The following is a 14571-nucleotide window of genomic DNA, read 5'->3' on the forward strand; positions in this document are numbered from 1 at the left end:
TTTGGATGCTGCAATGGTGGTGGTTTTAGAAATGCCTAGGATGCCATGGGTGGGTTCGTTATATGATAAAGGCCCATACTCTATTTCTTAAAACCACCATAAGCTTGTGAAACTGAGCATAGGATCTAAAGTTGCTGCCAAAGTTACCATGAATGGCCTAATTGCTCAGAGCAATAAAACTAAAATTGTACTAGCAACTCAGGAAACTAGACTTTGCACAATAAGTTGTGTCTACGCTACGGTCGTGTCAGTCGAGGATCACGCCTTTTCACGTCCTTGGCTGACGTAACTCTGCTGGCCGCAGCTCCTGGTTTTGATGCCGTTGTGCTGGCATAGCTTGTCTTGTTTAGGGGTTGGTAGAATAAACTATGCTGATGAGCAGTGTAGCCGGTAATAAGATCCATCCACACTGGGGTGCTTTGCTGATATACCTGTGCTAGTAAAGCAGCCCTCGTGCAATAGTACAGGTTCACTTGGGCCATTGTGAAAGTCCTGCTACACTTCGATCAGTTGCATGCCAGTGCTTCGCTGTTGCAAGACTGGCAACAAAGACTGACAGTGGTTTTTTGCATGTCTAGTGTTTTCAGTCAGCCTGTCCGTTTTACGCCATTTCCTATCTCTTGTTATAAGCAACTGGTGACCTAACATGGGGACCTTTGCCTCTTGTAAACTAATTCTTCCCCCCTCTATCCCCCCAAATGCTCATGTTTTTCAGATACTAGTTGCTGGTTTGAAATTCTTCCTTGGGAAAGATGAAGATGAGAAAAGAGAGAGTGATTCAGAATCTGAGGTTAGTCCAGAGGCTAATTCTCCTGCTGTCACTTTCTCAAACTCTGCAACATGTATCTACAGTAGGTATTGTGTGTCTTGCATTGTCCTCTCTTCTCCATCCAGGATGCCAGCCACCTACACCCATTTGTTGATTGGTCTCCCCACCCTCCACCAGCCAGAAAGAATAGACGGGATTGTGTGTTAATTTGCCCATCAGTTTGAGAGATTCAGTCTCCTCAGGACATGTGCTGTTATTGTTAATGGGAAAGACGCCTGCACGTTGAGGGGAAGATCAGGAAAACAGTCCCCTTCGTTTTCAAAATCATTAAGGGCCACTTAGTGACTGGCCCATTTGTAGTACCGGGGCTGATGGTTGCGTGACTGGCAGCATGGGAAGTCATAACCCGCATTATAAGAATGAGCTAGTAGGAAAAACAATTTTTTTCCCCTTACAGACTGTGAGAATGTAGTTGTTTCTAGTAGTGCCCTCAACATGCTGGGCACTACACATTGATGATACAAAGCAGGTGTGGCCTCTGCCCTGAAGAGCTTACACTGTAAAGTACTTTTCCAGGAAGAGTGTGATGCTTTTAGGTTCAGTCTTGTAGTTGACCACTGGCCAAACTCCAGTTAAAGTCAATTGTTGATGTGCTTGAGTGGGGATTTGGGGATTGAGCTCTGTGATTGTTTAGAAGGTAAAGAATTACCAGAGGCTTCATGTAGACTTGTGATTGAGGAACTGGACTGGGAATCAGGAGACCAGGGTTGTTTGTTTTTTGTTTTTTTTTAAATTAAAACTCTGCTGCAGACTTTGCATGTGACCACTTAATCTCTCTGTGGCTCAGTTCTTCATCTGCAAAATGGGGAAAATAGCACTTCTTTATCTCGCGTGGTGGTGTGAGAATAAATTTACTGATACGTGGGGAGTGCACAGAGGTTAGTGATGGGGGTCAGACAAGTACATAGATGCTGTTACCCTAGCCATCCTCCCACCCCCAGCTACTTTATCTGATCTGTACTGAGATCCTTTTAAAGTATTACTCATGAATTGGGTATTGTTGAATAATACGTTACTATTGCCTAATGACTAGTACCATGTCTGTTGTATTGCTTTATTGACGTGCTGTTACCTGGTCCTAAACCTTGGTGTATGTGTTCTCTTGTATGAAGTCAAAGTTTTAAGTATTGAAATGAATGTCAGGCTGGCTACATGGCAAACGTTTGGAGGTAGAGTGAATTGGTTTCCTATTTTTGAAAACCTGGTGTGTGACCCTGACAGTTGTTGCTGTCAATCAGCTGCAATATCCTATTTGAAGCCTCATTCCCTTGAGTCATGCTCTGTCTGATGATCCTTTCCGAAGGATGAAGGGCCCACAGCCAGAGACCTCATGGTGAGATATGCAACCGGAAAGAAAACCACCAAACACAAGAAGAAGATGGAGAAAGCCATGAAGGTTCTGAAGGTAAGGGAAGCCCAGTTGGACATTTTGGCATTGCCATGGAACTAGCTGCAGAATCCAAGTGGTGGCTTGGTAGAAAGGGAAACAGTAGTAAATTGAATACTTGTAAAGCTAAATAGGATTTTAGAAGCAGTCGGCCCTAACAATGCAGGGCTCAACTTAATCAAACGCCTAAAGACGACATGCTCTTTTTCCCCGTTTTGAGACCACAGTCATCTACGTCCGGTTCTCTCCTTCATTGGTTCATACACCGGGACCCTTGAAGACCTGGATTTTTGTGCTCTCCTGTGTCCCTTTTTAGCCAGCTACCCTTTGTCATGTCTTCTAAGCAAAGCTCCCTTTGCTGCTCTAGCAGCAGCCAGCTTGACATACTCATGTTCACGTGGAAGAACGTGTTGAAAAGAGATTTTGCTAAGTTAGATTGTGGACCAGGTTCTGCCTTGATTTGCATCTCATTCAATCCTTTTGCGTGGGGTACACTGTAAGTCAGGCACGATTGTGGCATGTTTTCTGAACTGCTGTTTCCCATGCCCAGTGCCTGGTTGGGAACTAGTATCTATATAGCTAGAGGTATGTTTCAAGAGTTTGAGTGGAGCTTTCATTACGCAGTTTGGATTGACTTTGCCTAGAATCGTATGGCTGAAAACCACATGTAACTCAGGAAATGTTGAAAGTGCTGATGAACTTTACTATTTAAAATCAAAACATGCCTCTTAAAGCTGGTAATGTGAAATGGCAGTTTTCCAGAACTAATGTCTGAAATTAGTTTAAAACAACTCTTCCATGGAAAGGAAAAAGTGTCTCCTTGTCTCTTGCTGTCCTACAGAAACATAAGAAGAAGAAAAAGGCAGAGGTGTTTAACTTCTCCGCTATTCATTTGATTCATGATCCCCAAGGTAAGCGTGGTGTCCAAGCCAATTGATATACATGCGCCTTGGAAATTCTAATACATGTTTGAGCCAAGTTACTGATGTTCAGGCAAAACTGCAATGGGAGAGACACCTATGCTCCACTGTTTGAACGTGGGCGTGATATGGAATGCTTAGATACCACACTTCGTCACCAGATCTCAAAGCACTTCACAAATGTTGATTAAATCTCACAGCACCTTGCAAGTTAGGAGGAATAGTCATAGATTTTTAAGGCTAGATGGGACCACTGTTATGCTCATCTAGTCTTGACTTCCTGCATAACGCTGGCCACAGAGCTTCACCTGGTAACTTCTGGTATGTAACTTCTGTCCGAGCTAAGCTTATCTTTATCCAGTCTTGCTTTAAAGACTTCCTGGAGAAACCGAGGAAAATAGTGGAAACTAATTACCATTCATCACTTAGTCATTTAAAAATTTGCCACTTATTTCTAGTCTGTTTTGTCTAATAGTACTCTTTCCCTCTGGACAGCATGAACTTGGTTTTTTTTCAGATAGGCCTCCACTCAGCCTCCTTTTTAGTGCATGTTAACTGGCTTGAAATATTGACCCTAAAACCTTAAAGCTATGGAGCTGTGTAAAAGGCATGTGCCATCCCTGCCCCCCCCCCCCCTCGGCAGCCTGGTGTGCCCTGCTTGAATTCCCCAGTTGGGCGTCAGTAAGTTGATTTTAATAGATCTCGAGACTTTGGTTCAGAGCTCCCAAACTTAATTTGCAGAGCAAAGTCTCTGGCCAGGCTGGTCTCCTGGACTGAGAGAGGCTCCATGCAGGCTGTGCTTGATGCTTCTAGTCCTGTTTTCCTTGCTCAGCTTCCTTTTCCTGTTTAAATAGCCCACCCACAGGATGGTACAGGGCCTCCTTGGTTGCACCCAGGATGCTTCTCTGGAGTCCTTCTAGACCCAACTTCAGGGCCTTACACAGGAGCCCAGCTTTGCTCCCTGTGGTTCCTCCTGCAAATTGAGTTTTCTCCACCCTTTCAGGCCCAGGTGTTTCAGGCTGTCACCCGATCCCAGTGAGTCTAGCCCCCTTAGGCAGGGAAGCAGCTAAGTACGGCATAAGCAGAGCTGATTGAACAGGGCTGGCTGGCCCCAGGCCTCTTGGCCCTTAAAGGAGCAAGCCACCCTGTGACAACCCCATTGATTTACCGTTTTGCTTATTTATCCTGTTCCCAATTTTATGAGCAATTTTTTTCTTTATTCATGTTTTTTCTTCTTGCTGATCTAATGCAGAACCAGTTCACCTTCTGTATCATCAGGGTGAGGCTATCTGAGCCTTAATAGCTGATTATCTAATGATCTGTGACTGTTTTATTCTGTGAAGTCTCTTGGGATGTGACACTGACGCACATCCTGCTCTGACATCCTCGAACCCCCAGTGCTATTACTTCTTGCTGACACTCCATGTTGGTTCCAGATTTTGCAGAGAAACTCCTAAAGCAGCTCGAGACCTCCAAGGAACGATTTGAAGTGAAGATGATGCTCATGGACCTTATCTCTAGACTAGTTGGAATACACGAGGTACACATCATGTTAACTGCACTGGGGTTTTGAGCTCTCATGTCGGAAGTCGGCTTGTCAGGCAGTAATGGGTCTGAATATGATCAAGATGGCACGGTGGGTTAACGCTCTGGCCTTTCACTACTGGAGACTTTGTTGTTGTAAGTGAAGATGAGTTTGACTTAATTTTATTTCCTAATGGATTTATGTCTATCGCACCACGCCACTCCATGTCTGGCACTGTTAGCTGGCCTGAGAGGGCCAGCAGTGTAACAGTGAGTGCTTTACAGGCCAGGCCAGGGGTGTTAGAACAATGTGTATTGTGGGGTTGCTGAGAGCCATAGAACCAAACTGTAAACCCTGTATATGATGGAAACCCCTTCAAGCCCCTAGCTCGAGCACCTGTGGGTCAGGAATCCCTGAGGTTTATGATAACTACATAAAGGAGTGTCCATCCTGGGATCTGAATGCTTTTGGCAGTCTCTTCAAAGTACTGTCAATCATAAATGGACTTTGGCAATTCCCCACCTAACAGCAACTTGAGTATAACTGAACGGTATTAATCCCCACAAACAGAATTTCTACAGTCCTCCAACTTCTCCTTCTGTCCAGCTCCCTGTGGGCGCAGGAGAAAAGATGGGCCTTGCAGCCTGTCCTGGGGGTTGGCAAACTCAGGTGGTACTGAGTGTGTGAGGGAACCTGCCCAGCCAGGGCCCATGCCATCTGGTTCTGCTGGGACTGTCTCTTCATTCCAGACTGTGACAGAAGAAAAATTGAGTGACTTGAAAATTTGAATTCAACAGACACTATATGAAACCCTAAATGTTCAATATTGAAATGCAGTGGTTTTGGGTTCGGGTCCATTGCCTAGTGGGTACATGGCCATGTGATGAAGGCCACACCCCTGACAGGTGCCCCTTTGACAGTCTTCTTGAAGACTAGCTTCCATGCCCACTCGCTCCTCAGTTACCCACTTGTGCTTACAGGGGACCTAAAATGGGACACTTGCATGACAGCCCCAATTCAAAGTCTGTGAAAGCCAATGGGATCCCTTCCTTCCATTGACTTCAATGGGATTTGGATTGGGATCAGTATTTACTTTATTAAAGAAAATATTGAACATCTCATTGCAGTATTTCCCCCCCGACATCCCCCCCAATCCAAAGCAGGAAAACACATTTAGAATCCACTCTCTGTTACAAACACGTTGTCCAGTAACACCAATGCAGTCTGTGTATACCATTGTCTGTACAAAATGATTATGAATGTTTCACAGCCCCTCCATCTAGACAGGCAGATATAAGGGAGGAAACGCTGGCAGGGTTTTTTAATCCAGTATCAACTTTCCTCCCCACAGCTCTTTCTCTTTAACTTCTATCCCTTTGTGCAGCGGTTCATGCAGCCCCATCAGAGAGGTAAGCAACCATCGACAAAACATGTATCCTCTCCCTGCCATTGGGTTGTGCATTCCCATGTTGCCCTGTGTGCAGTCGGTTTCGAGCAGTGGTGCTGTAGGATAAAGGGTGGACAATCAAGTTTGCCCTGTCAGAGAGGGAGGGCATGGAAGGAGGAGGGTGAAGAACAGAGATGCAGTTTTGCTACCAGGTGTTGGTATGGGATACGGAAACGGTGTGTTCCGTACTTCTGAAAGTGGGAGCTAGAATTCTTTAAATACAGACTAGAATGGATCCCCTGAATTCTGTGAGTTAAACCAAGCTGCTACAAGAAGCTGTCTGTAATTGTTTAGCAAAGTTTGTATCTCTTGCTGCACCATAGTTAACGTTGCAACACTATTTCAGTCTAGAGTAGTGGCTCTCAACCTTTCCAGACTACTGTACCCCTTTCAGGATGCTGATTTGTCTTGTGTGCCCCCAAGTTTTGCCTCATTTAAAAACTACTTGCTTACAAAATCAGACATAGTGTCCTGTGACGCTTTTGTATTTTTATTACCGAAAAATGGCTTACTTTCTCATATAACTATAAAATAAGTCAGTTGGAATATAAATCTTGTACTTACATTTCAGTGTATGGTATACAGAGCAGTATAAACAAGTCATTGTCTGCATGAAATTTTAGTTTGTACTGACTTCGTGAGTGCTTTTTATGGAGCCTGTTGTAAAACTTGGCAAATATCTAGATGAGTTGATGCACCCCCTGGAAGACCTCTGCCTACCCTCAGGGGTACATGTACCCGTGGTTTAGAACCAGTGCTCTAGAGCAGACTTTTCAAAGTGCACTCCAGCCCATATGCAGTGGTTAAAAAGAGGTGGCCAGCTGAGGGCCTGGGATAAACTTTGTGGTATCAGATTGTGTGCGTTATTGTGACAGCGAGTGGTCCAGAGGATCTGGTTTTGCAAGGCTCCAAATGACCTTCATATTCTCTATGGAAGTTCAGGGTGCTGAGCTTCCTGCAGGATGGGACCCAGAATTAGAAGTTGTGATGCACGGAGATACTTATAAGCCTCTGAAAGCAGAAATGGCTGTCTGTTGACTGTGGAACCTTTCTCTCTTTCTCTCCTACTGTTCTAGAAGTGACCAAGATCCTTCTTTTTGCTGCGCAAGCATCTCATCAGCTGGTGCCGCCAGAGGTCAGGATCCTTCCAAATCTCATTCATATTAAACAGTAGACTGTGTGCAAACACTGGAAATATAACTGCTGAGCGTGTTGACAGAGCTATGCTGAGAGAGACAAAAAACCTGCCCAATCGTGTTAAAACTCACAGGCTGGAAGTGTTGTTGGATGCTGGGTATTGTTTAAGTAGGGGGAAAAGTAATGCAAGGAGTGATTTCTCCGTTGTGTCTGCTCAGTTCCTCTGAGATTACATCCTCTTGGTGTCAGGTGGGATTGAAAAGCACACGCTGATCTTTCAAAATGGGAACACTTGTGCTTATTCTGTGGTTTATGTTCCATAAAAAAAAAGGTAATGAATACCTGTGACTCTTTGGGGTTCACCTAGGCCAGTAGGGGGTTCAGTCAACACCTGCCTTGCAACTCTGGGTGTCTTAAATCCTATGCTTCTGTAAAGTGGGTTTTTTATCCATGAAAGCTGATGCCCAAATAAATCTGTTAGTCTTTAAGGTGCCACCGGACTCCTCGTTGTTTTTGTTCAAAGTAAGAGTCTCACCACAGTTGTTTTCCTGCATGGCTGGCTGGTTCTTAGCCAGGGTTCAATCACGGAGCCCACAGTACTCTGTTTCTTTGACTGTTCAGGTGAAGGATAACTTTAGGGGTTCTCCCCCTCTCTTTTTATAGTCTAGTAAACCTCTGAAACGTGTTCTTCTGAAGAGAGAGGTTCTTTCCCCTGCTGGGTGTAGACTCCATTCTGCCTGGTGCAGACACCATGCTGACTTCACCCCTGCTTGTAATTTTTACACTGCAAATGATTTTCCTGCAATCTCCCATACCAGTAAATAGCCCCCTGTCCGTGGCAACACCTGTCTTGTGGGGCTGGTCCCTTTCATTTGTCTCGAAAAACCTATTTATCAACTTCCCCTGACATGCCTGGTTAAAACACATTTTAGTCACACATTTGTGGATAACTCTTTGCAGGTTAACCGTATATACATCACACAACCATGTGAATGATCAGTGAGTTAGTTGTTTTTCAATGATTTATCACATGCTACTTTTTGGATAAATATCATGACGACAGTGGATGGGGATATACTGAGTGGGTCAGGCCAGCTGAGTCTGGAGCTCCTTGCCATTTAGCCTTGGGATACTCTTAGGGTCACAGACTGGCTCCCATATATCACTTTGAATCAAAGTAAATCTCCAAATGGCTTTACAAAGGAGGTCAGAAGCATTACCCCCATTTTACAGACAGGGAAACCGAGGCACAGAGCAGTGATGTGACTTGATCGAAGTCACTCAGCAGGCCAGTGGCAGATCCAGGTCTGCTGAATCCCCATTCAGTGCTGTATTCACTAGGCTGCATTTCCTCCCTGTAGTAAGATTTTTATCGCAAAAATTCTCCATGGCTTAGAATGTCTCTCAAAGGGCCAAGTCCCAAGCTTTGAGTGAGTTTGCCCTTTGTGAATATGGCATTGTATGCAAATGAGTATAACTATAATAAGAATGTGTGTTCATCTGTCTCTACTTTCCTTTCTAGATCATCCAGTCAGTATTAATGACCATAGCCAACAACTTTGTCACTGACAAGAATTCTGGGGAAGTTATGACTGTAGGGTAGGTATGAAAGTTCATGATAACTCAGTCTGGGATCCGTGGGGAACCTGGGTTGCTAGAAACAATGTACAACTCATAGAAAATAGCTTGGTATATCTCTTTAGAAAAACACCCATTGAAATAAAAAAATAACCTTTTGTGCAGTGCGCCTTGAGTTTGGTAAACCATTTATTTTTAGTTGCCAACACTGCTATGTCACTGGTCGTAGAGGTCATTGGTGAGCACCAGGATGCTCCCCAGATGTGGCTGAATCCCTGCTTTCCTGGGTAACAAGATCTCTGGGAATGTTCTGTGCGTATCCCATTTATCTGTAAACTCTTAAGTACGCCATGATTTTTCAGGGTGTAGATACCATGATGGTCAAGACTTCATTCCCTGTCTATACAATGACTGAAACTGTGCTAGCTACAACTAAGTTTAACCATAGCTGTTGCCAGCAGAATGCTAACCCAGTTTCTGCGCCCAGTATAAACTGGCTTATTTTGCCGAGACCTGTGCCATAGACTGATTGATGTATAATAATAGTAATTGTACAACGTATTGTATCTCTTTTTTTATAATCGAGATCTAAGATGAGTCTGAGGAAAAGGTGTCCCTGTTCATACCACTTGCATGGGGCTGTGGGTGGAAACATGCTCACTAGTTCGAGCCATGCTTTAAGAATGGTTCTTGCTAAAATTGTTTCAACCATAAGGAGGGGGTGGGGGGTGGGGGGTGGACCTTAAAGAGAGAGACTGGGGAGGGTGAGGGTCAATGTGAGGGTAAAGTTACTTTGAAAGGGAACTCTCCTGTGTGATCATACAGGTCCCCAGCATAGGCTGTCCTTTACTGATCTAACCATGGATGAATGCAGTCAAGATTCCTGACTCCTCTAGGCACAGATATGGTCCACAGATTTAAAGGGTTTTAGCTTTTCAGTATGGGCTGCCCACTTCCACCCTTTGGTCTTGGATGCTTTCTAGCTAGTTAGTGATTGCTGTGCCAGTACTTTATCTTAATTTTCAAAGATGCTGAGCACTTGCACCTCTGGAAACTGGTCCGTCATGGTGGCTAGGAGAACAGACTATGCAAAGCTGCCATGCTTTGGATCGGCTACCTCGGGGGTTGAGTCTCGTGCTGCTCTTTTTCTCTGACACTGAGTTGTGTGCCTCAAGATGACCGTCCCTGAGTCTCAGACACGGTCGTGCAACATGCTGCAGCCAGGGTCTTTTCTAACTGAGACAAATTTTTTTTTAAAACTTTGATTTTTCTAGAATGAATGCGATAAAAGAGATAACTGCGAGATGTCCTCTGGCTATGACCGAAGACCTGCTCCAAGACCTTGCCCTGTACAAATCTCATAAAGATAAAAGTAAGTTTAGTGCTTTGCAGGTGGAAAAACGTGTTGCGCTTTTTTTTTTTTTTACCCATGTTTATGCTGAGTGTTCTGATGTAAGGAATAGGTTAGAGTTCAGAGTATTTCTCATGTTAGTCTCCTGCACCTCTGTGTCTGTTTCAGGTGTCCTCATGTGAGAGATGGAGCAGTTGGGAGGGGAAAAGGGTAGTTGCCTAGCAGCTACCTGAACTGAAGCTACGTAAGGGCTTGATCTTGCACAGTTTGATCAATGGGAACGTTGTCAATTGGTTGATCACTGACTGTAGGGGATGCAGGTTCATGTCCTAAATAAATATTGATTGTGTGAGTTACCTTGGAAATGTCTGATCTAGTTCTGGAGACACTTTCTTCTTCACTTCTTTTTTAGAAGTAACAGATTCACACCGATATTGGTAGCTGCTTAAATTTTGAAAAAGGATTTTTGGGGAGATGTATCCAATAAACAAAACTAGAGTAGAGCAAAGAAGGCTAAGAGTAGAAGGTAGTTTTACAAAGTAGGTAGCCCAGAGTAGAAGGGAAAGACATGGATTCTCAAATAGATTAATGCTAAGAAGTTACTATTGAGAAAGATGTAGGAAATATAGCGCTTTTCCTTTTACCCTCCTCCCCACCCACAGAACAAAACCTAATTCTAGCTCAATGCTTTCCTTTTCATTTGATCCAGATCCTGCTTTTTCCAAGGTGTTTGTTTATTCCTGGTATTTGTTTTGTAGATGTAATGATGTCTGCAAGAACTCTGATACATCTCTTCCGATCACTGAATCCGCAAATGTTACAAAAAAAATTCAGGGTAAGTGATGTTTATGTGCATTAATTTGTATCTGAAATGCAGGGTTGTGATCCTGAAAATGAGGATGAAATAAATTGAACATCTCTAGCCAGTGAACATGGTTAACTGTGTGCATACTTTTAACTAAGAATATGTGAATTGCATTTTGCCCTGGAGAGATCACCTAAAGGCAAAAGGCAGTGTGGCCTAAGGACAGAGCACTGGACCTAGGAGACATGGGTTCTATTCCTGGCTCTGCCACTCGCTTACTAGGTGACCTTGGGCAAGTCACTTCCCATCTCAGTTTCCCCATCTGTAAAATGGGGATAACGGTGCTTCTTTGCAAAGTGCCTTGAGAGCTGTAGAGTATCTTTGTCCTTACCGCTTCACTGCAGAATCCATCGTTAATCTATGGAGAGGAGATGTTTTTCAATAAAGTGCTATGCTCTGAAAATGCAATATCAGAAGCTCTTCATCATCATTTATTTTTCTGTGTGACTAAAACCTAACCTTGTTAAAAGAAGTGGATGGAGGGATTATCTGAACCTGGAGGGCTGTGGATCTCTGTCGTTCCAATGCTCATTAATGTATAAAGCTTGTTCGGAATAGGCCCAAGCTGCAGAAGTTTAATCCAGAGTTTTGGAGGGCATGCTGGGATGTGTGCCTCTGGCAGATTTCTAACACTGGCTGATCACTTCTTGTTTCATTGGTGAAAAAACACCTTGTAACAGGGCAGTCTGCCCTTTAAGGGGAGCAACCAGCCCCGTTCTGGGGAGCAGCGTGGCAGGCAGGTGTTGGGAATTAACTGACCCAGCTGGGTAGCAGCAGTTGATTGGGTCTGATGTTTTCCACTAGGGGATATAAATGAGGACCTGTGGCAGTCCAGGACCAGGAGAGGGCTGGGAGAATGCTCTCCTGTAACTATGGCAGAGGACTGCAGGAGGCCCTGTGGACCTCCTAGGCAGGGTGGAAATCCTGACACTAAACTGCCAGTCCCCGTCCGGTTCCCTTCGTTTGACCCTTTGACCGCACTCCTGTCCATGTTGTTCATTAGTTGTCCCCTGTAATTATTTGGTTTTCCAGGTCCTGTGGACCCCCTGGACCCCCGTCTTGGGCTGGGGGGGGCGGATCCTTTAGCTTTCCCCGCCCACTTCCTGGATCCCAATAAGACTAAACTGCCAGAGGCTGGGGGGACACCACAGTGTGTGTTGTGAGCAGTACTATGTATATTGCCATATCATGTTTCCCAGGCTGGTGATTGAGTCCACCAACCTTATGCCCCTTTTAAAATGTTCTGTTGGTGAAATTAAAGAAAACAAAGAGCTACTTACAACATGTACTTGGTTTACTTATAGGGTAAACCTACTGAGGCCTCATCAGAAGCCAGAATCCACAAGTATGGAGAATTAGATGCCAAAGATTATATTCCAGGAGCAGAAATATTAGAGGTTGAGAATAAGAAAGAAGAAGGAGGGAAACACGAGGAAGGTTGGTTAGTTTTTCTTCACTTCCAGGCAGTACAGCATTGCCACTAGAGTTCTAGTTACATGTGAAAGTGTGGTGCAAGTCTCTTGTTGTAAAGCAGAAACTTTGACACTGTAATGTCTTGAGTTAACCCTGGCCATGTGTGCATTTGTCCAGTGAAACAGCACTAATGCTGCCCTTGAATGAATGAATGCAATACACACCCAGTTATATTTGACATTGGGTCTGTGCTGCTTTATGCAGTATTTGCTTTAGCAAGAGATAACAAAGGGGTTTTGTTGCCTGTGTGACTAATCTTCAAGGAAAAGCAGGTCATACGGCTTCAAAAGTGCACCTGTTCAGCTCTCCCCAAGATAAAGAACTGCTTGCTTACTATGTCCTTGAGTCACTTTGAAGACTTAAGAAGAGCAGTGCTCAGGCTGTTGAAAATGTAACATGACTTTTTCATACAATGTGTGCTGCTTCTATATCTGTGTGAACTGGTTGGATGTTGGGGATGCGGCAAAATATCACCGCATGCTTGTATGGTGCCCTGCGCAGTAGACATCATGGGGCACTCGTGTAGCGCTGTTTATCTTCAGAGCCTTTTCCAAACACATTTTATAACTTTATAGAGCTCTTTACAATAACTGCAACGTAGGCTGGCAGTAAATTAGGTTTACACGACAGCTTGTCTCCATTGCCAGTTATTTAGACATCGGGCACACCAGTGTTTTGCAAGCTGCCTTTGGTGTTTTCTTACAACTTTGGGGATAACTTGTTTATTTCTATGGTTGGTCCCACTTACAACAACTGATGATGACATCACAACCTCCATGAAGGATCTGATTCTAGTTACTGTATAAACTTGTAATAAAGTGACAGTTTCTTCCTTAAATAGCTTGTGTACTATGTTAATTACAAGATGCAACAGGTGCCTGAAGTAAACTGGTTAGGGGCACGTCTTGTCTTTGACAGCTTCCACAAGCCATTTCCACCAAACTACCTGTTTTTATATAAATACACACATCTGAATGTTGCTGAGAGACACAACTTTGTGGTCCATGGACTATTTTTGTACAGCATGTAGCACAGGGATCAGCAACCTTTGGCACACAGCCCATCAGGGAAATCCGCTGGTGGGCCAGGATGGTTTGTTTACTTGTAGCGTTCGGAGGTTTGGCCGACCGCAGCTTCCACTGGCCGTGGTTTGCTGTTTCGGGCCAATGGGGGCTGCGGGAAGCGGCGGCTAGCACATCCCTCGGCCCGCGCCGCTTCCTGCAGCCCCCATTAGCCCGGAACGGCAAACCAGAGCCAGTGGGAGCTGTGATCGGTCGAACCTGCGGACGCTGCAGGTAAACAAACCGGCCCGGCCCGCCAGTGGATTTCCCTGATGGGCCGCATGCCAAAGGTTGCCAATCCGTGATCTAGCACATTGTGGATGATACTTGAAATGTATAGTTTTTAAATAGCAGTCAACCTCTACCGTAACTTGACAACCCTTTAATGCTTGCTTGTTATTTCTAGTGGTATCTGGACTAGGTGATTTGAGAACTGCAAATGGAGGGCTTTTAAAAACAGTAGTGCATTTAGCAGGTAGAGATAACATGGAAGGAAACAAATCTGGGATCCAGTCTTAATTGCTATATTTATTGTCACGCAATTGAACTAAGTCTGTTCTAGTCACTGTGTGTGCCTCTTGCCCTGGCAGATGGATGGCAAAGTGCCAGTCTCGGTGAGGAGGAAGACGATGAAGATGGGGAATGGATAGATGTGCACCACTCCTCAGATGAGGAGCAGCAAGAAGTAGTGAGTTTTGTCATCACTTTCTGACCTAAATATAAATGTGATTTTCAAAGATTGGGCTTGATTCTCCGTTGGCTTGCACCTTTAATGTAGTTTTCAGCTGTGCCAAGTGGGTGTATAAACAGTAGCTAATGAGAAAGGGGTGTGTCACACCACCATTGCACAGGTATAAGTGAATATCCACAAGTCAAAGCAGGGGAGAATCAGTCCTGTGTGTAAATATTTTACAGCCTATGGCAATGGTTCTCAACTGTGGACCACCACTTGTTCAGGGAAAGCCCCTGGCATGCCAGGCCAGTTTGTTTACCTGTCG

The 14571-nt window shown here is 44.5% G+C and overlaps 1 protein-coding gene across 1 annotated transcript in view; it reads left to right on the forward strand.

The window, feature by feature from the left end:
• SDAD1 (SDA1 domain containing 1) overlaps positions 1–14571 on the forward strand; it is a 35649-nt gene that overhangs the window by 11937 nt on the left and 9141 nt on the right. Inside the window, exons 8-18 of the mRNA XM_074950443.1 lie at positions 716–790; positions 2133–2234; positions 3058–3127; positions 4573–4676; positions 6013–6070; positions 7185–7243; positions 8768–8844; positions 10098–10195; positions 10933–11009; positions 12344–12476; positions 14164–14261. Of these exons, the coding sequence (XP_074806544.1) occupies positions 716–790; positions 2133–2234; positions 3058–3127; positions 4573–4676; positions 6013–6070; positions 7185–7243; positions 8768–8844; positions 10098–10195; positions 10933–11009; positions 12344–12476; positions 14164–14261 (951 nt within the window). The remainder of the gene's footprint in view (positions 1–715; positions 791–2132; positions 2235–3057; positions 3128–4572; positions 4677–6012; positions 6071–7184; positions 7244–8767; positions 8845–10097; positions 10196–10932; positions 11010–12343; positions 12477–14163; positions 14262–14571) is intronic.

This window comes from Natator depressus, chromosome 4 (assembly GCF_965152275.1).
Source record: "Natator depressus isolate rNatDep1 chromosome 4, rNatDep2.hap1, whole genome shotgun sequence".
NCBI lineage: Eukaryota > Metazoa > Chordata > Testudines > Cheloniidae > Natator > Natator depressus.